The 23,911-nt window shown below is 39.6% G+C and overlaps 1 protein-coding gene across 8 annotated transcripts in view; it reads left to right on the top strand.

The window, feature by feature from the left end:
- ADAMTSL3 (ADAMTS like 3) overlaps positions 1-23,766 on the top strand; it is a 178,931-nt gene extending 155,165 nt beyond the window's left edge. For all 8 annotated transcript variants that reach the window (XM_088063221.1, XM_088063217.1, XM_088063220.1 and 5 more), the window contains 9 exons: positions 272-400; positions 11,207-11,389; positions 13,353-13,472; positions 14,275-14,487; positions 16,746-16,929; positions 19,350-19,554; positions 20,448-20,554; positions 21,140-21,354; positions 21,883-23,766. In XM_088063221.1, the coding sequence (XP_087919347.1) occupies positions 272-400; positions 11,207-11,389; positions 13,353-13,472; positions 14,275-14,487; positions 16,746-16,929; positions 19,350-19,554; positions 20,448-20,554; positions 21,140-21,354; positions 21,883-21,992 (1,466 nt within the window). In that variant the 3' untranslated portion in view covers positions 21,993-23,766. The remainder of the gene's footprint in view (positions 1-271; positions 401-11,206; positions 11,390-13,352; positions 13,473-14,274; positions 14,488-16,745; positions 16,930-19,349; positions 19,555-20,447; positions 20,555-21,139; positions 21,355-21,882) is intronic.
- The last annotated feature ends 145 nt before the right edge of the window (positions 23,767-23,911 follow it).

Here is a 23,911-nt window from a genome sequence, read left to right as displayed (position 1 = left end):
TAAACACCCATGCCCACTGCAGTGTGAAATAGTTTCTTTTAGTGGCAACCCATGAAACTCTGCCTGATTTAATAGGCAGCAGTAAGATGGTCTTGCTGCTCTAAAACCACAACAGGTGTGAACTCAGTCCACCTGTATGTGTTCCACCTGTCTTTTCTGGCTGCTTCTTTGCAGACTGAATTCTATTCCAAACATGATAAATTTAAATACAAGATCTATGTTTAGAAGTTAAATAAAGCTTTTAAAACTTACTATCCCTTTAATTTCAAAGAGGTGCCTGTCATCTTGTCTTCTGTGTTAAATATCACAAATCTGGAAGCCAGAAGTTTCTCTGCAGTTGTTGGAGGTACAATCGTGGCAGGAATTGGAGCAAATGTTTTGATTGAATGTCCAGTGAAAGGTAAGTAAGAACTGCACTGACGTTGCTTGTAATGTTAGAATCAGAAATTCACCTTATATCTTGAAATAAATTACCCTTGAAGGCAGAAAATCATTGATCATTAGTCTTTTATTATTCATGTCACCCACATCTATTTATTTTCTGCCTGTCACTTCAATTTAAATACACATCTGTGTGTTCAGGGTTTCCTTTAAATGGGGTTTCTTTCCAAGAAGTGGTTGAGGGCTACACTACAGAGCTTAAAGCCCACCAGAGTGCAGGGTACTTTGCTGAAATAGCGAGTGTGGCCAGCTGACTTGCTCATCAAAGAACTTTCCTCATCCCTGTTGGAGATGCACATCTGTCTAGACTATTGTTAAAACTGAAAATGAAATCTCCAGCCGTAGCCTAATAGAACTTTAAACCTGATGGTGAAGTAAACTCACCTTTTGGATCCATCAGTCTGCAGCTGCAGAAGTGCCGAGCTATGAGAGAATACACATATTTTCTACCTCAACATCTGTGGAGGAGGAATAATCTTAATCAGAATTAACGTGCATTAAGCAGTTCACCGCTTCATTTTATCTTCCTAACCCTTTGCTGGAAAAGGTACCTATTTTCTTTTTAATCTTACAATTTCTATCTGAAGTTTAAAGTGTAAGATTTCAGTCACAGCAGCAATATTCTGTCAAACATTTAATAAGCTGAGCTCAGCCTTTTGTGAAGATGATGTGTGAAAGTGCAAATAACCACGAACGTTGCAAGTGAGTGCACAGAACGACCTCAGAGCAGCCAGTTTGCTGCTCACATTTATGTGCTGGGAAATGCATATCAGAGGGTGTTGATACTGAACCAGGGTAGTGATAGAAATATATATATGCAAATAGCTCTGCATACAATAGTGGCGCCAGGCTGACATATATTAGGACATGTGGCTCTGCTATTCACCGTTGTACCAAGGCTAATTCTTTGATGAAGTAATATTTTCCAACTATAGTTTGGCAACTCCATGCATAACTGACCTACATCTCAAATTCAGCAGAGAGTTCATGTCACACTGTTAATATTAATATTGTTAGGATGGGTAGGCAGTTAGCAATTTAAATATAAATTAATATTTTCACATGGGACTGTAGATTACCAAATGCTTTAGAATTGTATATATTGGTGAGCCAAACTTTAGTTATGCTGAGACACCAGTGTTGACTTAGAAAATGATTTATCTAATTGCTTTATTTCCTGTCATTGCCAGGGAAGTAAGTATTACTGTTTGTGAATAAAATAGAGCTTTCATGTCTTAAAATGTCACTAAGTCTAGAAGCAGAAAAACTTTTGCAATGATGTAAGCAGAGTTTTCCTGTTCTCCTTTCCTTAATGGAAAGTAATAAACCACTGACTTCAGAAGATTTAATTTAATAGCACCTTATGCTGATACGTTTGTCTGATAGGTGGGACACAAAAATATGTCCATTTGCAGTGTAGGAGGATGAGAACTTCATTGTGAATGCTGGTAAAACACGATGTGAATGATCAGACCTGCAAAAGTAATGATAAGAGAGCTCTTCTTGTAGAGTCAGGGAGACCTTGGCTGGAACTGCAGCACCTCTTCCTCGCTGCCCTTCCTGACTGCTCTGCAGAGGATGTGCTTGCCCTGTGAGTTCCACTGAGTGAAACATCACTGGATGAGTCTTTGTGCTCTCCACATTCTGCCAGGAGCTTTTTCAGGATCCTTCCACACAGACATTACTCACACAGATTTCTCACTGGTGTCACATCTGGTCTTTGAGGCTCCTGCTAGCCCCCAAAATAGTTCTCCACAAGAAGAACTATCTAATGAATAAAGAGTCCGTGTGTATGAAGAGTATTAGTGCCATGTCAGCAGTAGAATTCTTTAATTGCTTTTAAATTTCTTGGTTGCAGTGACCTCTGAGGATTTTTTTCTGTAGAATGAATAACCTAGAAGATGTTTTTAGAGTTGTTCAATCCATAGTTTCTTCTGCAAAGAAATTGACCTATTGAAGATGCAAAGTTTAATATTTTGTGCAGCATTGGCCTTTTGGGTACAATTTTTTTTTCTTTTTCATTGTTGCTAATTTGGTTCTTTTATCCTTTTGAAAGCCTTTCTCTCACACTCTAAAAATCATATTGAGATTGAAAAAAGCCCTTTGAATTACTGAAGACCAGTGTAGCCTAGTAAACAGAAGTGCATCAAAGAACAGAATAAAAAAGTTAGCTGAACTGTTCAAACTGATGGTATCTCTTTCTTTTCCCTTTTTAGTTTATAACAAGACTATTTTTCCACTAATTATAATAAACTCACTTTTATAGCTCCCACACGAGCATACGTTAGAAGATATTCATACATTCGGGATAGATTCATATTCCATTCTTACAGCCAAGAGCTTTTCAATCAACACACATGGTATAAATATCAATACTGATTGCTCCAAATTGCTCTTGGATAACATTTATTGTATTTGCAGAAAAAAAAGTCTTGTGATTATTGCTAGAATAAACTAAAACTGTCAGACTCCATTTATTGAAAAAACTTTGAAAGTTCTAAGTTGAAGCAGAACAGAGGAAAAAGTGGAAATATGAGTAAAATGTGCGTTGTCTGCCCCTTGCTGGAGAGAGCAGGGAAGTGACACACACTGAGCTGAGGTTGTTTACACTTCTCTTTGCTGCTCTGAAATGTCTTGGCACACAAGCCTTGAAAAGTAGAATCTGCACCTTCATCCAAATTCTGCATTCCTATGAATACATTTTGGCTCTCTAATAATAACATACTGATAAAAAATTGTGAGAAAAACACAAAGACTGTTGTATCTTTTTGCACAGAATTTTCACAAAGGTGGACCGAGTACTTGCTGTCAGTGTTGGAACTTGAAACGCATCCAGAAAAAATCAAGATTTTGATTTTCCATCTGTTGCTTCATTTACCCACACTATTCCAAATGTAACTGTGATGCTGTTCTTTGTATTCTATGCTTAACCCCTTTAAAAGACATGAGTGAAGAAATATGGAAGTTTAAAGCATAGGATTTTGGCTCTTCATTTCTTTTGGGTTTTTTTTTGTATGTTCTAAAGGATATTAATAATACATTTCAAATGTTTAAAGAAGTGTGTACAGATTTATTTTATGAGGAAGGAATGACAGTATTTATAATTAGTATAATAGAAGGAAAATCTTTTGCTCTTGTGCTTTTTACAGTAAATGCATCTTTATTAGAGTTTTTGTTTGGATCAGGCTGAAGTAGGAAGGACTGAAAGATGTTCAAAAGCTTAATTGTGCTTTGCTTTGTGTCTTGTAACAGTCTGGGGACCTGAAAACTGAATCCTTTGGATATAACTAAAGTGAAGGGTGTGCCTGTACCTGATTCTTTGCCAATACTAATGGGCACTGTGGCTGAGGGTCCAGGCAAGACTGACTGCACAGTCCAAAGCAATCCTCCTCCAAACACATATTGGGTATCTTTTGGGACATTGGTACCTACTAGGTCTCTATAAAAACACATGCCTGATGCCTTCCACTACTTTCTGAGGCAGATAGAGCCTCGGGGAGATGGGGGAGAAATCCATAAATTGAAATTGTTTACAGCACTGATTTTTTTTTTCCTCTCTCACAGCTTTGCTAAAGAAAATAAATTTGAAAAGAAATTTCCTTTAAATTCCTAGTTCAGGGAGGGTTAAGATGGATTGTGTTAGAGGAAGGTAAAACTTCAAATAGTTCCTACTTCAGTTTTCAAAAAGCTGTTGAGAAGTTGCCTAGGCAAAATTTAACAAATTTTAATTATGTTAAGGCAGAGGTTGCCTCAGTGGTTAGCACCTGCTTAAATGACTGAGAGGAGCAAGTGGTTAAATTTACAGTGAAGAAAGAGTAGGGTGCCGCCAAAGGCTGTTCTGGGATTTGGGATGCTCAACATTTTTATAAGAGTTCTTGAAAGGAATGTGATCAGTCAGTTGACTAAAACTGTGAACAATGAAGATTTATAAAGGCTAATGTATCTAAAACTCCCTGTGAAGAGTTGCAGCAGGATGATCACAGAAGTAACATTTAAAATCTAGGTGAACTCAAAGGATGTTCAAAGTTGATATTTGCAAAATAAATGTACATATAGAACAAATAACCCTAAAGGCAGCCAAATGCATGTGGCTGTCCCTGAAGGACTGGCAGTCAGAGGAAGGTCTGTGCAGTGGTGGTTCAGTTCCATGGAGCACCAGCTGGGCACTGTCCAAGTCAAAACTAATGGCAGAGGAATGGATGAAATAATAGAAAATATAAATTGGCCATTCTTTAAAGCTGTGGCGAATCCTGTTTGCAATCTGCTGATCTCATCTCAAAATATGATATAGAAGAGCTAGAAGAGGTAGAGAGAAGAGCAGTGGAGGGAACAGGCATGATCTAAAGGCTAATTCTGGTCCTGGAAGGTAGGAAGGTATGTTGAGGAAGGCTTATTCAATAAGTGCCATGATTTTTGTGCTCTGCCTACACATCCCCATGGGCCCATTGTTTGATAGAAAGTGCAGAATTTAGTGGACTTCATGTCTAACTAAGGATAGCAATTCTTGTATAGTGCTTTGATTTCTGACAAAATTATATTTTCAGAGTACATGTGTATGGATCTGCTTTATGATGATAAATGCCTGATGATAAAGTGTGGTCCCTGCAGAACTGTTATTCAGTAAAGTGAAAGTATAATTACAGCAGCTGGGTAAACCAGTCTGTGCTAACAGTGCTGAGTTGTGGAAGTGCCCTAATGCACACCAACCGAGTCTTTGTTGGGGGTCAACTGCAGAATTCACTCTAGCAGTCATTAGTTGCTTAATACAGTTGCCTTATTTAAAATGCCTGATTTTGAAAAATATTAGCCTTAAATTTCTACAGCTGGAAAAAAGATTAAGTTCTCTTTGACAGCCAGAGAGCTAAGCAGAATCCGACAGGGCCATAGCAAGAGTGGGGTGGGAAGGGGTCTTGCTTTGGGAACCTGTCTAAGGAGGTGGCCAGATGTTGGTAAGAATACCTAAATCCTGCCAGATGCTGCTACCACCTAGGAAGAGGGGCTGCTGCATGGCTGGTAGGAAGCAGGAGAGGTGAGGCTTTGAAAGATTGCAGGGGAAGGGGCAGTGTCAGAGGGCAGGTAGGGGATCACACCGAGTGCCAGAATGTCTCGCTGCTGCTGCTGCTGCCCTGCTCAGGGCTGTTACTCCTGGTGAGGCTGGCAAGATTCACGTGGGTAATTTCAGTAGCAGCAGGTTTAGGCTTTTTAGGGTTCACTAGGAGTCGATTGCCCAACCATAATTCAGATGACTATAAAGGCAGTTTGAGAATTCTGCTGGAGAAAATACGAAGGTGTACCAGTGGAAGCAATTGCTTTGTAGGTTATGCTCAGTGCTCTGGAGGTGTTAGTGGGTGTAGGGTAAATAACCATCAGATGACATTCATTGTGTGTATATAGCTGACCCAGAATTGTTTCCTCTGAAAGCTGACATGCAAATTTTGCCTCTGAAATAATGCAAAGTTCTAGTGAAGTGCAGCAAAATGTGCTTTGTGCCAGCACAGTTCTGCCTTGCTCTTGAATGGGGAACTCAGAATACTTTATGAGATTCTACGTAGCCGGGGGAAAAATTTCTGAAGACATATCCAGTGTTTTAGAGCAAGTAGTTAGTAGGCCAAGGTTTTTATGGTGTGTAATATTTCAAAGGGCTTTCAAGGTTGGAGGAAATTTGTTTTTGAACACTGAATATTTTAAGGGCACCCTATAGTGCAGGTTCCTTTTTTTTTCTTTTTTAAAACACGTGTTTTGCAGTCCCATCCGGAGCTACAGTTTTTTTCCATAACATTTGCTGTCCCAGGGCCACTCATGGTGGAAAATGACTTTTTTCATGGAACATTGAGTATTGTAGAGCTACTCCAGTGCTAGTGGAAAATAACCTGTGTTTGAGGTCAGAAAAATAGATTAAACTAATTTTAAAGTTTTATAGCCACTTAGGTCTATAGAAGAACTTTCAAAGAGGATTTAGATCCATTGCAAGAGTAAGATTTGCATTTTCAAGGTTTTTCTAAGACTAAGAAGGTCTGAGTTCAGGAATGCATCTTTGTTCATGAAGGACAATTACAGCCATCCTGAATTTTAAGTATGTTTTTAATTATACTCCCTGATAGGGATGGATTTAGTCTCATGCCTAAGTGATTTCCTGACTTGGAGCTGTAGGATATAATTGTTTGATTCTGCTACTCTCTGGATCCAGTGATAGATCTCCCATTTCAATCCCTGGGATCTTTACTGTCCTCAGGGATTCTGAGCCTTTGGCAGTTTGGGGGAGTTGAATCTTTGGGCTCATCCTCAGCTGCATCTGCAGGGAGATGGGGTAGGAAGGAGACAAAGGTGGCTATAGGCCATCTCTTCCCTCTTCCTCCTTCCCCTTTTCATACTGTCTGGGGATCAAACCAGGAATTACTCAGCTTTTAAGTGTTCTTGCTACAATTCTGTAATGAAAAAGGCTCCTGAAGACAGTGTGAAAGTTATTTTTGTTCATTTAGAGTCCCTGTGCAAGTCAACCTTTAAGTCAGTGAGAGTCAAGCATCTGCAGTAAAATTCAACCTTGTGCAGAGGACAAAATCCTCCATGAAGTCCTGCAAATATGCCCCAAAGCTTAAGAGTTATTTCAGCTCGTTTAAGGAAAAAAAAAGTTGCAGCTTCATTTTGGCTTGTTTTTGCTTAGTTTCATTTCTATTTGGATGAGAAAACTGCTTTAAACTCTTGGGTTTTTATTTTCTTGAGTTCTAAAGAGTAAAACAGAGGTTTTAGGCCTTAACTACTTGCCTAGGAAGAAAAGTTGAAGCTTTTCTTGGTTTTGATGGGATGCTTGAACTCTGTCCTTCAGTTTCTGTGTAAGAAAATTGGTGCTTTTCACAGTGCAACTGGAAGAGCCTTGTCACAGGAGGAATGTGGGAATTGTGTACTTTGCCTGCTCTCTCCCAAGAGCTCCTAGATGAGATTCAGCTCAGTGTGCAGTGCTGTACCTGTAGGGAAGGGAAATCTTATCTCAGGAGCAGTAAATACAGAGTCCGATTTCTAAAGAGGAAGCACTGAAAATCTGCACAGTGGAAGGTTTTGCACCTGAAATGTGCTAATGCTGACTGTGTGCTGGGGTTGTGATGGGTTATGAGATGGAGTTTTATGCAAAGTACTCCTGAGCAAAAAAGTAAATGCACACCTAAAACTAGATTTTCTAAGTGTCCTCTAACAGTAAGGGTTTCTCCTGATAGGAATTCCAGAAATGAAAATATAAACAAGAACTCTGTCTCTCATGAGATGTACAGCAGAAGAGGATTTTTCACTTGCCATATGAACATACAGATAAACTGAAGCTGTCCAGAAGAGCTTGAAATGCATGTGTTGCTTTGCCCAAGAATGTGAAGGAGCTGGACTACAGGGATAACTTTTTCTTCAGCTTTATTTCTTTAATCCGTTTCTAGGGTGTCTGTTAGGAGATAATCAGCCTTTTTCCTGAGTGGTTTCTCTACTGTGTCTGGCTGCCCAACTCTGGAAGCTTTATATCACATTTTTGCCCTCCAGTTTTGGGTTCCTCTGAAAGGCAGGGTTCGAGGCCCTGATTTCTGGCATAGAGCTGTGTCCTGGCTGCAGAGCATGCAGAGTCCTCCTCTCTTTTCCTCTCTTCATGCTCTGCTCCAGTCTGTAGTAGGTCCCTGAATTCTTCTCTAAAGTAATCTTTCTTTTTTTCTCCTTAGTTCAGGACTCAGTCTGAGCATTTGCCTTAATACTGTTAATGGCAACCTAACCAAAAGTCAGTGAAGAGGTCAGAGAAGGAGCTTGATTACAAATACCAAATGTTGTTCTTAAGCGCACAGTCCAGTATTTATTAGTATCACTCTCAGATAGTGAATTGGTTTCCATGTAATACAAAGGCTGGGGAAAGAAATGGAACCATGAAATGCAAAATCTTGAAGGGTCCTCAAAGTGGCTGTGAAGAGGCCAACTCAGGGGCTCATCACACAGTTCACATAACAATAATTAACTCCTAGATAAAAATCTGACTCCTTGATAGTTTGGAGGTAAAATACAGTGCAGGAGTGTTGTGATTATTCCCACTGCTGTTTTGAGCTCAAACAGCTCGCCTTTATGGGTGACCCTCAGGGTATCCATGTAACATCAGCTGCTGGAAAACAGCAGTGTGCACTGCCCCTGTAAAGCAGTGGTGGTGGTTTTAGTGTGATGTATTTAACTGCTTCTTTTCCATGGACTCCCCCTTACACACTCTTTATCTCTTGCTGCCAGCACCCCTAGGATGGCTTGGGTGGATTCCTGGTGCATGACAGCTGGACTGGCTGCTGGCCTGTGGTGCAGGGCTCTGTCTGCACTTCTCCTCAGACCTACAATTTACGTTTGTGTGCTCACATTATTCACTTGAGTAATGGCCTGATTTACTTGTGTGTGTGGTATTACTCACTTGTTTTCCCTAAAGAGAAACAAATACAGCTCTTTGGAGAAAGAAAGAGGAATCATTTGCTATAACTTGAGTTTAAGGTGTGTGACAGATACCCAGTTTTGAACTTAAAATGAGTGGCAAAGCTATTCTGCAGATGTCTTCTGCAAACTGAACTCCAGTTCGCATTTTAAAAGGCTCTACATGTCTCTGAATGAGGCACACTAAGAAGAATAGAGATGGCAATTTTTCTGGGTTAGCTCTAGGATATAAAACGTTTGGAAGAAAAATATTTGACTTCAGTTAAATCCTGAGAATGAGATACATTTCTAAATGCTGTCATGAGAGCAGAGGGAGGACTATCATGAGGTGATACTGGGCTGATGTTTGATAGAGGCTCAGGTTAAAAGTTTAAATTTGAACCATTCCAAACGTTTTTGTGCTTTGTGGGATTTGACTTTAAACCTTCTTACTTCAGCCCCATCTCAGCTGTGCTGCTTTGGGCTTCTTTTTGGCTCTGCTTGGCCTGCTGGGTTTTGGTGCCAGTGAGGGCAGTCTGGCTGCAGACCTCTGGGCCTTAGGGTAAAACAGCTCAGATCCTCACGCCACCTCTTCAGCCCATCTGCAGAGTAAGGATATACGCCTGAATGGCTGTGGAAAGTACACTGTAAAGGAAAAATGTCTGAGAATTATATACTTTAGCCAGAAATCTGGGTAAAATGGAAAAAAAGACCCTTAAACCAAGACCTTATCCTAATTCCAGATGGATTTTTCAAAGTGGCATAAAGCTTCTTCTAGAAACTTGAAAAACAACCTGGTTTTTGGACCACTGTGCACTCTGCAGAACTTGTTTTATGCAGCTTTATTCAGTAAAACACAATTCTACATGAATTTAAAAGCACAGAACAGCTGCTAAATTGTCTAGAATAAAATCTGTGATTAGACAGAGTGTTTCTCTTCACTGCCTTTCTAGACAAGATGGCGGGGGGAGCTTTTTCCTTCAGTGAACTAGCAGGTTCCAAAAAATATATCTGGTTCCTATTACAGCAAAGGAAAAACTTGAGGTGTGCATTGGAAGTGCTAAGCCAGTGATTGAAATGTAAAAGTTGTTCCTAAAGGCCATTCCACATCATGAAGACATCATCTGTAAAGTAATACTGCACAATGATCTGTGAGGAGAGGAGACTGAATTAGCATTCAGTGTGGCTGGAGCTTCCAAATGTCCCACATTCGGGTCAGCTCCTGTAGCAGAACCTGGTTGAGGAGTCTTCAGTGAGCACTGACCAATTTATTTAGGGAGAAAAAGGGTTCAGGTGAAAGAGTTTTTTTCATTTGTGACTTGTCCCATCCCTGCACCCTTGTGCATGTCCGTGGCTGCCCAGTGTGCCACAAATGCCGACTTACCCAATGACTTCCCCAGGATTTTGGAACTTGGAAAGAGCATTTCTGCTGCAGCAGCTCATTCAGAGCACATCAATGAGGTGTCTGATTAGCCAACTTGCAAAATCTCTTTTTAAAGGCAAATATTTGAGGAAAATAAAACAGTTGAAGTTTTCCCACTGGTAGTCTGCCAGTGGAAAATAATTTTATTAAAAATAAGCATTCAAAGTAATTTATTGATTAAAATTGAAAATGATGAGTTATCTGCAAGAGCTGAGGCCCTCAGAGTTCAAGCACTATAGCAGGAATGAAGGAAGGAACCCTTTGGCTTCTGTACCACAGTAACAGATTGCTTAACAAGAAAACCCCTCTTTTGATTGTTAATAGCTCTTTCTGATCCCTTCCATTCACCCTCTGTCACTATAAGCTGTCTAAATCACATCTGCAACTTGGAGAAGCTGTCACAAGTGTTTTGGCATAAATTGGCCACATGTAGTTTCTAATCTATTTTTTTCCAAGAGAAATAATGTTGCCCCAATTTTTTTTTTCCTAATTTTTGATAAAAAAAAATAATCTTTCTTCCTTCCTTCTGTCCTTCCTTCCTTGTGGGAGGCAGGTTGAATGAAAAGGTAGTGTGCAGATCTCTCCATCAGCTGGTCCTGACTGGGTTTAGGGGTGTCACATCTTTCAGTGAGATCCATGAGCACATTGCTTTGTAGAGCTGGTAGCATTCTGTAAAGCTGTCTGAGCTGGACGTGCAGTAATTAACCTTTGATCTTTGCTCTTAGTGGGATACTGAATTATTAATAGGACTCACAACTGAGAGGTTTTCTTGTGAGTGTGAAAACTGCTTGTTTTACTGCAGTGTTGCTACTCAGGTTTTCACACTGTGAAATGAGGAAGGAGCTCAGGATTCTTGCTTGCTACAGTAGCAGTTAGCAATATAAACCCTATGGATTATGCCTCACAATAAATGTTTTAACTATTTTCATTTTAAAGGCGTTCCCAAACCAAATGTAACATGGTTGAAGAAGAAAGATGTTTTACAAATCAATTCTTTCTTGGTTTTGAATGGCTCTTTATTTCTGAGGAATGTTTCCTACGGAGATGCAGGAACATACACTTGCAGAGCAACTAATGCTCTCGGAAAAGCTGAGGCTGCATCTGTTCTCCACATAACTGGTAAGTGCTAAATGAGAATTCCTTACTGATAACAAAAGTCAGCCAATTTATAATCAAAGTTTAACCATAAAACAGTTACGGCATATTTAACACTTTATTAGAAATTTGAAAATTTTAATTGCGTTCGGATCTGTTCTCTATTTTGTGTTTCCTGTAATGTGGATCTAGGTACAGATGGTTTGATTTGTGACTTCAAGGTTGTTCCATCTTCCTTATTCTAGGAGACAAATAATCAGCCCTTAAACCACCTGCCACATTAGGAACTAAATCCACTGTCAAGTTACAATGGGCCCGGTGCTTCTAACTAGAGACACGGGGCAGGCTTGATATTCAAAAAATCTTCAGGAAAATGCAGGAAAATGAAAGCAAAGGCTGGTTTTAGGGTTTGGCTTTCTTTTTTATTTTTAATTATACAGGCCAATAAAATGTAGGGGAGTGGAAAAGAAAAAATTCTGATTATGAGCTCTGAACTCTCAGAATAGAAAATGTAAAGAAAAACCTCTGTTTAAGTAAATTAATAATGTCATTCTGTATAATGCAATCATGCCTTGCAAATCACTGCAGTCAATGGATCATTTGGCTCTAAGATGAGCTGTCACACCACTTTGCTGTGCAAAGTGCAGCACAGCTCTCTGTGACCAGTCCTGCTACAAAGATCTCTTTCTTGGGCACACACCTAGGGCAGGCTGTGATGTTTGGGTCTCTTGGCTGAGGAGGACATTCTAAAGACATAATAGGAGCCTCTCTGTGAGGATGAGTGTAGACTGAAGCTGTCTTCCTGGTTTCAGTTTTCCTGGAGTACATCAAAACTTCGGATGTTCCAGAGAGGAATATTATTATAATGACGTGACTGGAAGATTGCTCACAGGAGTCTAAATTTTGATTCTATTCCTGGTCATGTGACATTAGTTTAAATAAATCTGGAGTGGATAGGAGAGGGCCAAATTCTGCAAGTTCTTGGCTGTGCAAGACCGCAGTGAAATGGGAGGACTTCTGCTGTCAGGACTTGCAGATTGCACTGGCTCAGTGTTGTCTGAAACATCCCACCAGATTTTTGGCTTGCCTACAGGACTTGCTGCCTGATCAGGGGCAGTCCAGCAGTAGCACAAAGTCTGTGCAGCCTTTCCAGTGAAACTCCCTAAGGGCTGACCAGGCAACCTCTCCTTTGCCTGTGGAACTGGCCTCACTGTGGTTTTGTGGAGACATTTTTTGTCCTGCTGTTTACAGGCAGGAGACTTCATTCAGAAATGGCACACTGAGGAAAAGTGTTGAGCCAATGTAAAATGACCCACAGAAGTCAGAATATAGCAAAAGATTTAAACCCTTCTGGAAGGAGAGTCATAGATGTTATGTACATTCATTAAAACAGAAATGTTGACTAAGTGGTAAGAACTGTGTGTTACTGACAGATTGCCCACATTTTTGGCAGTTATTCTGCCAGCATACGATAAAAAGGAGGAGTTGCTATAGTGATGGGCATTTGACTCTCCATTCATTATGCTATCTCTATGCATAATGAGATTTTAAAAGATGTTCTTCTTTTTTCTAATGTAACACTTTGTCATAATTCCATCTAATGGAACAGAGGAATTGGTTAGATTCCATGGAGAGAATTATTTTTCTTACAATTTCTGCATGCAATGAAATAATACATAATGTTGTCATGAAAAAACTTGTTTTTACACTGTTACAGGATTGTTTTTTTAACAAATTCAATAAATTTATTGATTTATTGATTAATTCAGAAACTTGAATAAACATAATTTCTGTTTCACTGTACACAGGTAGTTTATTTCTTAGACAGATAATTTAACTGCATAAATGAAGTTGATCCTAAAGAATTCCAAACTGCTATATTGCCTTTCTGCTTCATAACTAGCATGCTGGATATTTTGATATGAAATGTTTATTGGCATCATGATTTAATTCTTGCTCAGAAGAGATCATATGCACTGTGTTACAGAACAAAGACTTACAGAGAGTAACACTCAGTTATTGAAGGGAAGCAGAAGAAAGCGTGTCCTGATGGCGTCTGGGATTGGTACAAATGTCAGTGTGGTACCTGGCAATCCACTAAGAATAGGTGTGTTGTCTTTGCTGCTTTTTCATTAATAATATTTATTTATTTATTTTATTTAAATAGAGGGGCCCCATGGGAAAAGTGAGTGCAATTCCCAAGAGTCCAGGTTTGGTGACTCCACCTGGATTTCTTAACTCTAGCTCAGCTCTCAATTACCAGTAAGGAAGCCTTAGATTAAGATATGCAGATATCATATTAAGATATCATATTTCTTTTATTCAGCTTTTCAAAAAACAGCTTTCCTTAAGTCATTGTGAGGTGAATCACCCTGACACTAAAGCCATGTAATTGCTCTTTGAGCTTCACTTGAAAAAATGGGAGGGATTCAGCTGGGCTCTCTGTGGTTTTTCCTGTCTATATGAATGCATTTATTTCCATCCCTGCCTGTGCCCTGTGGAGTGAAAATGCAGCAATTTCATTTAATGTGTTTATGACTCCTTTCCCAAAAAGATAGAAGAAGGTCTTTAATTATGGACCTATTTGCATATTGTAGAGTTTGGGATGAAATCTTTGTTCCATTTAAATTATTGTTCCCCCCTTTCACTTTGTTCTTATAGAAGTTAAATTTATAGGAGCTCACTGAAAGGGAAATTAAAGTGTGGTAAGTACACATCAGCTTAGAGAGCTCATACCCCTCAAGGGGCAGTCAGGATTTTGGGCCATAGCTTGGACTTCAGTGGATTTATGCATATTCTTACTGTTATTTAGAACAGTAATGTCCTTTATGTGGAATCACTCGTACATATTTCTTCACAAATGTTCCAGTGTGTTGAGAAAAACCTGCTAAATTGCTGTTGCTTTTTAGGTTGCCCGGTGCTACCCAGTCACAGAAATGCAGTCCAGTGGCTCTTTGGAGAGAGTCCAATTGAGGAAGTTAAGACCTTGGAATACCGAACCCTGGTTGGGGGTCGTATCCTAGAGGTGAACACCAACTCTGGTCAATTTGCTGGACAATTCCAATGTCGGACTTCAGCTAGTGCAAAACTAATGTCAGTTTGGGTAAATGTCAAGAAGGAAGGTTTGTTGAAAATTATATGACAAATTCTTGAACTGTAAAATATATTCTTTCGCTCTGTAAAGGCTTTCCTGATAACTAACCTTCTTTTCTGTGTTGAAAGTAACTCAGAAATACATGTTTAGCTTCACATATGGGAATGGTCTTATATTGTCCATAGACAATGCCCATACTCAGAGCTGGATATGGCAATTTATGTGTATCCAAATATCATGTGGGGGTTCTTATTGCTTGCCGGTCTATCTGAGAAGCTGAGAGAATTCATCTTTCTGCTTAAACAGTTTTAAATAAGACAGGTTTTATCAACTTCTCCTTCAACAAACTTCTCCATGGTAGCCCACCAAACTGAAACAACACTGACTTGGAGGTCATCTTTGGAAATATCTTCATTATAATAGAAATAATTTTAATGTAATTGTCGTATTTCAGGATCATCACAATTAATATGGTAATGATCTCACTGTAAACACCCTTAATCACATCAGTATACTAGAGCACACTGCACACTCAGATTTCCATGTGAAATTCTCAAGAATGTCTTGTAAGGTTCCCCAGCATAATGCACTCTCACAAAACCACATTTCTATCAGTAGGTTATAAAATGTGCAACTGAATTTCAAAATGGATGAATTTTAAAAGAACCTTGCATATGCACCAGCAGGACAATCAGCTATATCTGCAAACATTTTGTCAAGTTTTAAACTTTTTAAGTGTTTAGAAAATAATTATGTTCTTTTAAAAAACCCAATTATAATTAGGAACTCAGATTTAAAAACAAGCATCTGTTGACACTATAAGCTTTTCTGCATGTTTTATCTCTTCACCTAGCAGTTTGATTTGGCTTATGACTGATCTGCAAGGGACTGAAGCAGTAGGGTCAGATCCCCCCACTGTGTATGAGGATGTTCTCGGTGACTGTTCATGGCTGGGGAGGGTTCTGGAGTGCCTGAGGTTATGAAGGAGGTTACATTTGCAAAGGAGTCTTACTGAGAAGCAACTACTATCAAAAATTTACTTTTAAAAAATCAAACATAAATCAGAAAATGTCCTAAAAGAATTTTTCAAAATCTGAGTCCAGCCCTAGATCCTAATCTAGATCTCATTACAGTTGGAATTTCTGCCAGTTATTGAGCTGTCCACCTGCGTCTTCAGCTGGACTGCCTTTGGGTTGCCCAATCCCCTCTCCAGTCAGGTTGGGCAGTATTTTGGGGTGATTCCATTTTCCAGATCTGAGCTTTAACTGTGATTGACACTTAAGTAAATGTTTCATCACTGCCATACCCATGCATTTGTGCGGCTGTAAAACCTCCCTTGGTGGTTTTTGCACAGTAGGCATTTTGAGGGCACTTCTGAGCAGTGTCATCCTAGTTAAACAAACAATACAGTCTCTCCATCATAGCTGCAGTCAGTAAATTTAACTATTTCTACTTTGAAAAAGGCCCTTTTGTATTATTTTAAGAAATCCAGAAGTAATAAGGGAACATTGAAAAACAATAAGTTAAAGAATTCATTATGTGCTGCAAGAGTGAGTCTGTGGACACAGCTGGTAGCTATCAATTATTCTTGGTTATTATAGAAAAACCTGACTCCTTCTGTGATCACATAAAAATCTGTCAACATTGCATAGTACTTCATCTTTTACCAAGTGTCAAAAAAAATTGTGGAGGAAGGGGTAAGTGTGGAATTTTGACTAAATATAAAGGTAGTAATTGTTAGAGGTGATCGGTTTTTAATATAAAATGCTCTTTAAAACAAATTCCTTTTTCATCTTGCCAGATGCCTCAGTGGCAAATTATTTTTACATTAAATAATTCTCTGTAGTTCAGGACAGGATTTTCTTAAATCCTGAAATTATGTGAGGTGTCTGGAGTAAGATGAGTTTTCTTCAGGATAAACTTGCTGTAGAACAGCAGGAAACCTAGAGAGCCTGATTTACAATTTCCTCTTTTTAATGCTCATTGTATAAAAATGTTATGAAAGTTTTAAAGGAAGCTCATCAGTTCCTACTGTGAGCCAGGTTTTGCCCTTCATGTGCTGATCTCATTTGCCTTCTAGAGGGCTTCATGCTCGTAGGTAAAGGCTGAACAGAACTAAATTCTACTTTGGCTTATGGCTCCTTTTCACAGTGCTGAAATATTTGCTTTTCTACAGAGGATGTGGTGTCTGTCCAGCTTACAGAGCATGCTGCCAAATCAATAAAAATGTGACACAGTTCCAATGCACAGTGCCTCTCTCACACTGCTTCCAATTGTATTTCTTAGATTACACCTGGGAATATGCTGAGTGGAGTCCTTGCTCTGCCACCTGTGGGCATTCAGGAACCCGCTCCAGGAGCCTGCAGTGCATGAATGCAGAGAAACAGAAAGTAAATGAGTCACAATGCAGAGAGCTGCCAAAGCCAGTGGTTGTTTACCAGCCCTGCAACAGAGAGGACTGCCCTCCCAGGTAACCTCCCTTCTGCTCTCTTTCCATGTGCTCTTTATGTATTAAAACGCACTCACCACCTCCTGAAATCGTTTCTGTCTTTATGCTCTGACTGTGAAATGTGGTGTTTTCTTCATCATGAACCTTAAAGCATGAGAGATGTGGAAGTGGATCACAAGAAAGTAGGGGAATGCTTGATTCAGCTGAAAAAGTAACACCTGAGTTGTCTCCATGCTGCTGCAGCAAATGTGGCTGCTACCACACCACTCTTCAGAAGCTAAGCTGGAGATCTCTGAGACACTGGGATGTGCTGTTTTGTGGAATCTGTGCCACCACAGAGAGAAAATTTGTGTTTAGAGTGGCCAGGGTAACTCTGTGTCCACCTCCTCTCCTTTGTGCCATCAGAGCTCTGAGTAAGATACTTTCTGTGCAATGTCTCATTTCTCTCTAAAGCCCCTTAGCACAGTGCTCCTTGAATGTTCTTCCCTGCCAGTTTGCTCACTGGGTCAACTGGGGATCAAGGGGCTGAAAATATTTATATCACAGACAAGTGCATCACAATCTGATTCCAAAGGCCAAACCCATACCTTTAGACTATTTGAGCTGCACTGAGATTCCAGCTCAACACAATGTTTCTCCAGGTTTTCAACAGGAAACCCCACAGAATCCTAAAAACAAGTGCTTTTTGTTGATTTAAAGAATTGGCCATCACTATCAGCAAAAATTTGTGAGAGATACACACACTTTGGAGCTGTCCCTCACTGGAAAATGTTGGCAGGGAAGTATTAAGACCCTAGCTGACACTGTGAGAGTGCATCTTGCCAGTACATTCTAAATTCTGTTCTAAATGCAGAAAACATAGCAACAGATATGAATCAGAAGAAATTGTTTATATTTCATTATTAGCAGCCAAAACCAGATAATCCTGAACTGTGAGACTGAACTCCAGCCAGCTCAGAGAAAGCTAATGTTTTGCCAGTAGAAAAACACTGAAATCAAACTAATAGTTTAGTACACAGGTTCAGCTGCAGGTTTCCCTCTTAAGCCTCAGCATTTGGAGCAGATGACAGGAGGGTGCAGTTGGTCCTGGGGCAAGGTCATGCCTTTCAGTGCAGGGCATGACTAAATGACCTGCATATCACTGGCCCTGGAGTATTCACAACATAAAAAAATTGGTTATTTCATATGGTTAAAGAAAATGGGAACTGAATTGTCTTTTTAAATGCTTAGATTTGTTCTGCTTCTAATTTGGCTTTATGTAATCACCAATGGAAGGCAATCATGTCTATACTAACATAATTAAATCTGCCTTGAGCCATAGGTGTATGCTAACATATAAATTGGTTTTCTTTTATGAAATATTCCATGCTTTCTATACAGGAAGAGCATCCCAGATGCCTGGAAAATAGCTCTGTGTCTGTTTCTTGGTGCCTCTAACCTCTCTCTTTCCCTGTAATTACTGACCTGAGAGGGAAATGCAGAATGTCCAGGCTTCCCTTCCCATTTTCCCACTTACTGATTTCTGCACAATCTTCTCATCTCAAGGTAGCTCTTTAGAAAGTATCCATAGAATTATAAAGGCTTTAGATGTACAGTCAGTGGCGCTGGACCTTAATTATTCACAGTGTTTTGCATGTTTTTAATCACTTCTCTCCATCACAGGGGAGAGGTACAGTTAAGCAAATATGGGCTTGAGTATGTACTTAACTTGAGCTTTGCTGGGCATGCACTGCACCAAATGTTTGCAAAAGTACTTCAGCTTTAAAAGGGAGAAAAAGACAAGGGTGCAGACTGTAAAAGATTAATCCTTCTTGAATGGATATAAGCTGTTTGTATGTAAGAAAATGAAATAATTGCTGAACAAAATAGCATTTTTTCCTGTTATCACTGTTGTGGTAAACATAAAGTCCATTTTATATTTCTAGCCTAGATTTATGCAAAGAGCAAGTCAACTTGATTGTATTACCACCTGCTGCCTCCCCAGTATTGCTCCTTGCTTCCAAGACAGACTAAATATTTGCAGCTTCTAATCAATAAATAACATGTTCTGCTTGAGCCATAATCTGATGAGATTTTGATGTAATAAATTTGGATGAATTATGGCAGCTGTCACTTCAGTACCAACTAAATTGGTACCATCCACTTTATAAGTAATGGAGAAGTACACTCTCCTTCCTCCTGGAATGCCACATCCAGCAGGGTCTGTGGGGCTCACCTAGCAACAGATTCTGGTAACAAGCATTGTAACCTCTGTTAGCAAATGTGCTGTCATCAGTTAACCACGTTCAGAAGACCTTGCTCAAATGAAGCTGATTCTAACTATTCTCATGTCTAAAACTTACAAGGACAGCTTCTTTTGCATTTTCTTTGCAAACAGTTGCTGCCAACTACCAGCAGGACTGCAATAATTGCTATAAATGCAATGTCTGTGCATCCTGTAGGTGGGTAGCTGGGCCGTGGTCTGAGTGCTCTGCATCTTGTGGCAGTGGATTTCGCCTTCGGCAGCTGTCGTGTCACCAAGCCAAAGCCGACGGCAGCGCCCTGGCCCTGCTGCCGGGGGCCTGCACGCACAGGGACCGGCCTGTGGCAAGGAAACCCTGCACGGGGATCTCCTGTCCAGAGGGGCCAGCACAGGCCAAAACACAGGTAAGGAACAGCTTTTGTCTGGAACTTCTTATATTATAAAAGTGGGACAGTGCTGTCGTGACACTGACTGAACATCTGTCCTCTTGCGGCTGAACATCTGTCCTCTTGCACAAGGGAGGAGCTCTGTGGCTGTAATTACCTGTCAGACTAGTCAATTAGAAATTTTGTTTCTTCATTTTATGCTCTCTGAGCAACTTCTTTTTGTTGAAGACGTGGCCTGAAACCAGAGTATTAGCTTCAGTGTATTTTATAAGCTAAGCCATTATGATGTATTCCATTTTCCAAGCTAGTTTATTGCTTTTATTGCAGTCATATTAGTATACAATTTGAATAGCTGTACTTGTCAAGACCCTAAAAAAGATATATGAATGTGCTTCAACAGCACGTGAAGAAGTTGCTCAATTCACAGAATGCACAGAGGTCTGTTTTCCTATATTTTCTGTTTCTTCCTTCATACAGCAAACTTGTGTTCATCTTGATACATGATATGTATATTATGTATTAATATGATTTGTATTTACTGTTCAATGTGTAAAGTAATTAATTAGAACTGCTATTGCTGCATTTCCAATACAGGTTATAGCAAAGCAAGTTTGTAATGGGCAGAGCTACAGAAAGAATTCTGTAGCAGTAGGGATGAGGCATGATGAGAGAAGACAATGGGTTTAGCTCTAGGAACAGGAAGGAAAGTTAATTCTTGGCAAAATTGCACAGAGAGAACCAAAAATATGTAGGCCTTACCCAAACTGGGGTGTGACAGGACTGAAGAAGGCAAGATGAAAAAAATTATGGCTGGGCTGTGTAGCTGGGTAACTCCCTAGGAAGCCAATTCTCTTGTTACTAACTTGGGTGTTTCTTTTTCTCTGCCCTCACCCTTTCCTCTCCATTTTCAGTGTTCTGGTCGCTGTGTAGGCCGCCCTGCAGGTTCACAGCACCATCAGTTTCTTCAGCTTCGGAACGGATCTTCAGTGCCAAATTCTTCTTATGATGAAGGAAAGAGGTAAACAGTGTGAAGAAGTTACAAGTTAGATTCTTTAGATGATCAGATTGAAGGTACAGGATTGTCACTGCAGTACAAGTAACTCTTGCAAGCAGTGACAAGTACAAGCAAATTCTTTGGTGTCAAACAAGGGAAAGGAGGTAGAGACAGTCGTCCCTTTGTGGACACTGGATGAATTCAGGAACCCAGGAGAGGTTATGCCTGAAGAACACACAGCATCCAGTATTTCAGCAGTGTTTCAGGGTCAGTTGAGTTTTCTTAGAGATAAAATACCTTTTCTATTCCAGGGTTAAGAAACTGGTGTAAAGAAACTCATGTTTTCTCATGAGTGAGAAGGCATGATGAGTGAGCACAAAATTAAATAAAAGGAATTCAACTTAAGGAAAAATGGAACAGGTTATCCAGAAAGTTGTGGTGTCTCCATCTTTGGAGATGTTCAAAACACAAACAGAGACAATCTTGAGGATCCTGGTCTAGTTGGCCGTGCTATGAGCAGGGGTGTGGGGGCCGGTCGGTTCTATTGTTGTGTGAATAAGGGTTTAGCACAAAAGCAAACATTTATCTGCCATTTATTTCCCTGCACAGCCCTCCTGCCAGAAGGAACTGTTCTTCAGGGGTGTGTGATGTGTACTGGCGGACAGGCCCCTGGAGGCCCTGCAGTGCGGGCTGTGGCAGTGGGTTCCAGTCCAGACGAGTGGCCTGCATGCACAGGCAGAGCAACAAACCCGTGGCTGAGCAGTTCTGCCGAGGGAGGAAGAGACCAGTGACCTGGCAGCACTGCAATGTCACATCCTGTGGCAGTATGTAAATGTTTATTTAAATATGAGCATAGTAATAGTTTGTAGCAGTTATATTAGAGAGTGACTTGCAGTTGTACACTATTGATTCTACAAGCATTTGATTGTACATCAAAGGTAAAGCTATCCTCTCCAAGGAGCACTTCGTAATCCTGGGGTTTCTTTTCTCTAAGTAGGCCAGTTTGATATTAAAGCCTCAAAAGCACTTTTAGAAACAGGATATTTAGGAAGCTTTTTGCAAACTTCCCTACATGACTGTGCCAGTTGTGACTCAAAAGTCTCTAGGCGAGCTGTTAATGCCTCCAAGATGGGATAGTGTTCTGAAACAGACAATGAGTCAATGAATGCATTGAGATCATATCTCTCACTTGTGACCTTGCTTAGCTTTGAATCCCTTGCTGCCAGAAATGCACACTAAAATAATTACAAAGCTAGCAGGAGCCCATCAGTTGTTTACAATTACTATGGCAAGTTCTGCTACTTCTCTTTTCCTCATTATAAAGCCTTGTAATGTTTAAATATATTTTTCAGAAGGCGAATGCAAGGATACAACTCACTACTGTACATTTGTAAAGCAGCTAAAGTTGTGCTTGATAAACACGTACAAAGAAAGATGTTGTCAATCATGTCAAGAAATATAAGTCCTCTATGGCAAGTTCACGATGCTGCAGTGAAGAGATGAGAGATTCATTAAACTAAGCTGCTTGAAGTATATTCCTGTAAATGAGACATTAGTTGTAACAGTTAAATGGCAGTGTGGGGCCAATGAAAACACAGTATTGTGGATTGATGTGCTGGATAAGGTATTGTTTCTGGGAATTCTTTGCAATGTAACTTCTAATGTTTTAAACATGTCTGGATTAGCAAGATAATATGGCATATCATCTGCAAAATTTTGCAGGCCATCATTTATACTTTCATCAGTGAAAAAAACATTACGTAAAAGCAGCAATTAGTGGTTACTGTCCTTAACTTATGAGGAAGAGTCACAAAAATACTTTGAAAAATTTTGGAAATGCAGCAACTATTGACTCCCAGGATTTTAGTTTCGTTTTTTTTCGTCATATTTAACACCATTTTTAAATTTATAGAAGCTGTGGCTTGTAGCTGTAAAATTTTGGCAGCAGCTTCATTTTCATAAACAGCTTGAGCTTAAGGGTTGATCTCACAGGATATGCTTTATGGATACTAGCTCTCAGATGGATACACAGAAGTACATTGAATTTTTCCTGCTTGTATTTCTGTGTATGCAGTAGGAAACTATAGATCCTCATACAATTTTCAAAGCAGCAATAGATCTCTTTTGAATAAATGAGGTGTCATGTTCTATTGTTTCTATTCTAATTCCAATCTCTGAAGTACAATTGAAGTTCTGGCATGATTACACTTTTGTACTGATACTAAATGAGACAGAAGTTTCCTTGTCAGAGCTGTGAACAAACACTTGTGAGCACTGTTCTCTTGCACATCAAATCAAATGAAGAGCCAGTAACTGGCCAAAATAGCTGTCAGATTTCTTGTCTTGAATAATCATTCCATTTTTCTCCATTAATGAGGAAAAATGTCCAAGGAAGAATTATCAATTGTGAAGATAGGCAAGTGCAAGAAATCTATTTTGAGCATTTTTGCATCAAGATTTTTCTATCATGACCATTAACTGAGTCATTTGCAAGTTGAGAAATTCTTGCCATGGTATTCCTGGGTAAATCACCTTCCGTACTGCAGATTGTCTGACTAGGGCTTTAAGCAAAGAGGAGCCCACAGGAGGTAGAAAATAGATGTTTTTTTCTTTTGTAGTTTCCAAACTACTGCTCATATTGGAGGCCTGAATGCTCACTTTGACTTGGTTCTTTTGTTCCATCTCTGAGCTGTGTGATGGGTGGAGGGCTGGGAGTGCTGTGGGGGCAGTTCAGACACAGCATCCTGCACAGAGGGTTTGCATCACTGAGAATTAGGGTAGCACTACTGTATAGAAAATGTTTAGGGTGGATTGTCGTGTCCAAGGCTGACTGCAAGGAGAGGATATTCCTGATCATTACCTTTCTAATCAGCAATGGGTCTTGATTGTTTAAGCAGTTTTTTAAATTAAACATTTGTAAGATACTTTTGTAGATATTTATTGTCTGATTTAAAAGTGCAATATTTTTTTGTACAGTGTTTAATAAAGATTTTTGGACATATATTTTTTCTTATTACCAAAATTTCTTATTCATGTTTTCCCTTTATATTTAAAGTTTTCAAATGTTAACACATAGCATTTTTTGTTGCGTTAACTTTGGTTAAGTATGCATGCTGTACTGAAGCAGTGCTGTAAATGTTTATGATTGCAATTGGCATGACATTCCTCTGTAGATTATTTTATTGCTTCTCCAGTAACTGAAGATTTTAGCTTCTTGAACGTAGTTTTGATATTTCTGAAATAAAGTATAGTTTGATTATTCAACACTGTGATTACCCTGAGACTGTTTATTACCATTATTTGCAAGGTAATTGTGCTTTCATTCTTTATTTTTTCAACCTACTTTGTATCTAATTCTGGGATTTTTTCAAAGCCTCAGAT

The sequence above is a fragment of the Pseudopodoces humilis genome, chromosome 16, assembly GCF_049639895.1.
Source record: "Pseudopodoces humilis isolate 2021_Gansu_Grassland_sample_001 chromosome 16, ASM4963989v1, whole genome shotgun sequence".
NCBI classification, from domain to species: Eukaryota; Metazoa; Chordata; class Aves; order Passeriformes; family Paridae; genus Pseudopodoces; species Pseudopodoces humilis.
The sequence above is the reverse complement of the archived record's forward strand: the minus strand, read 5'-3'. Positions and strand labels throughout refer to the sequence as shown.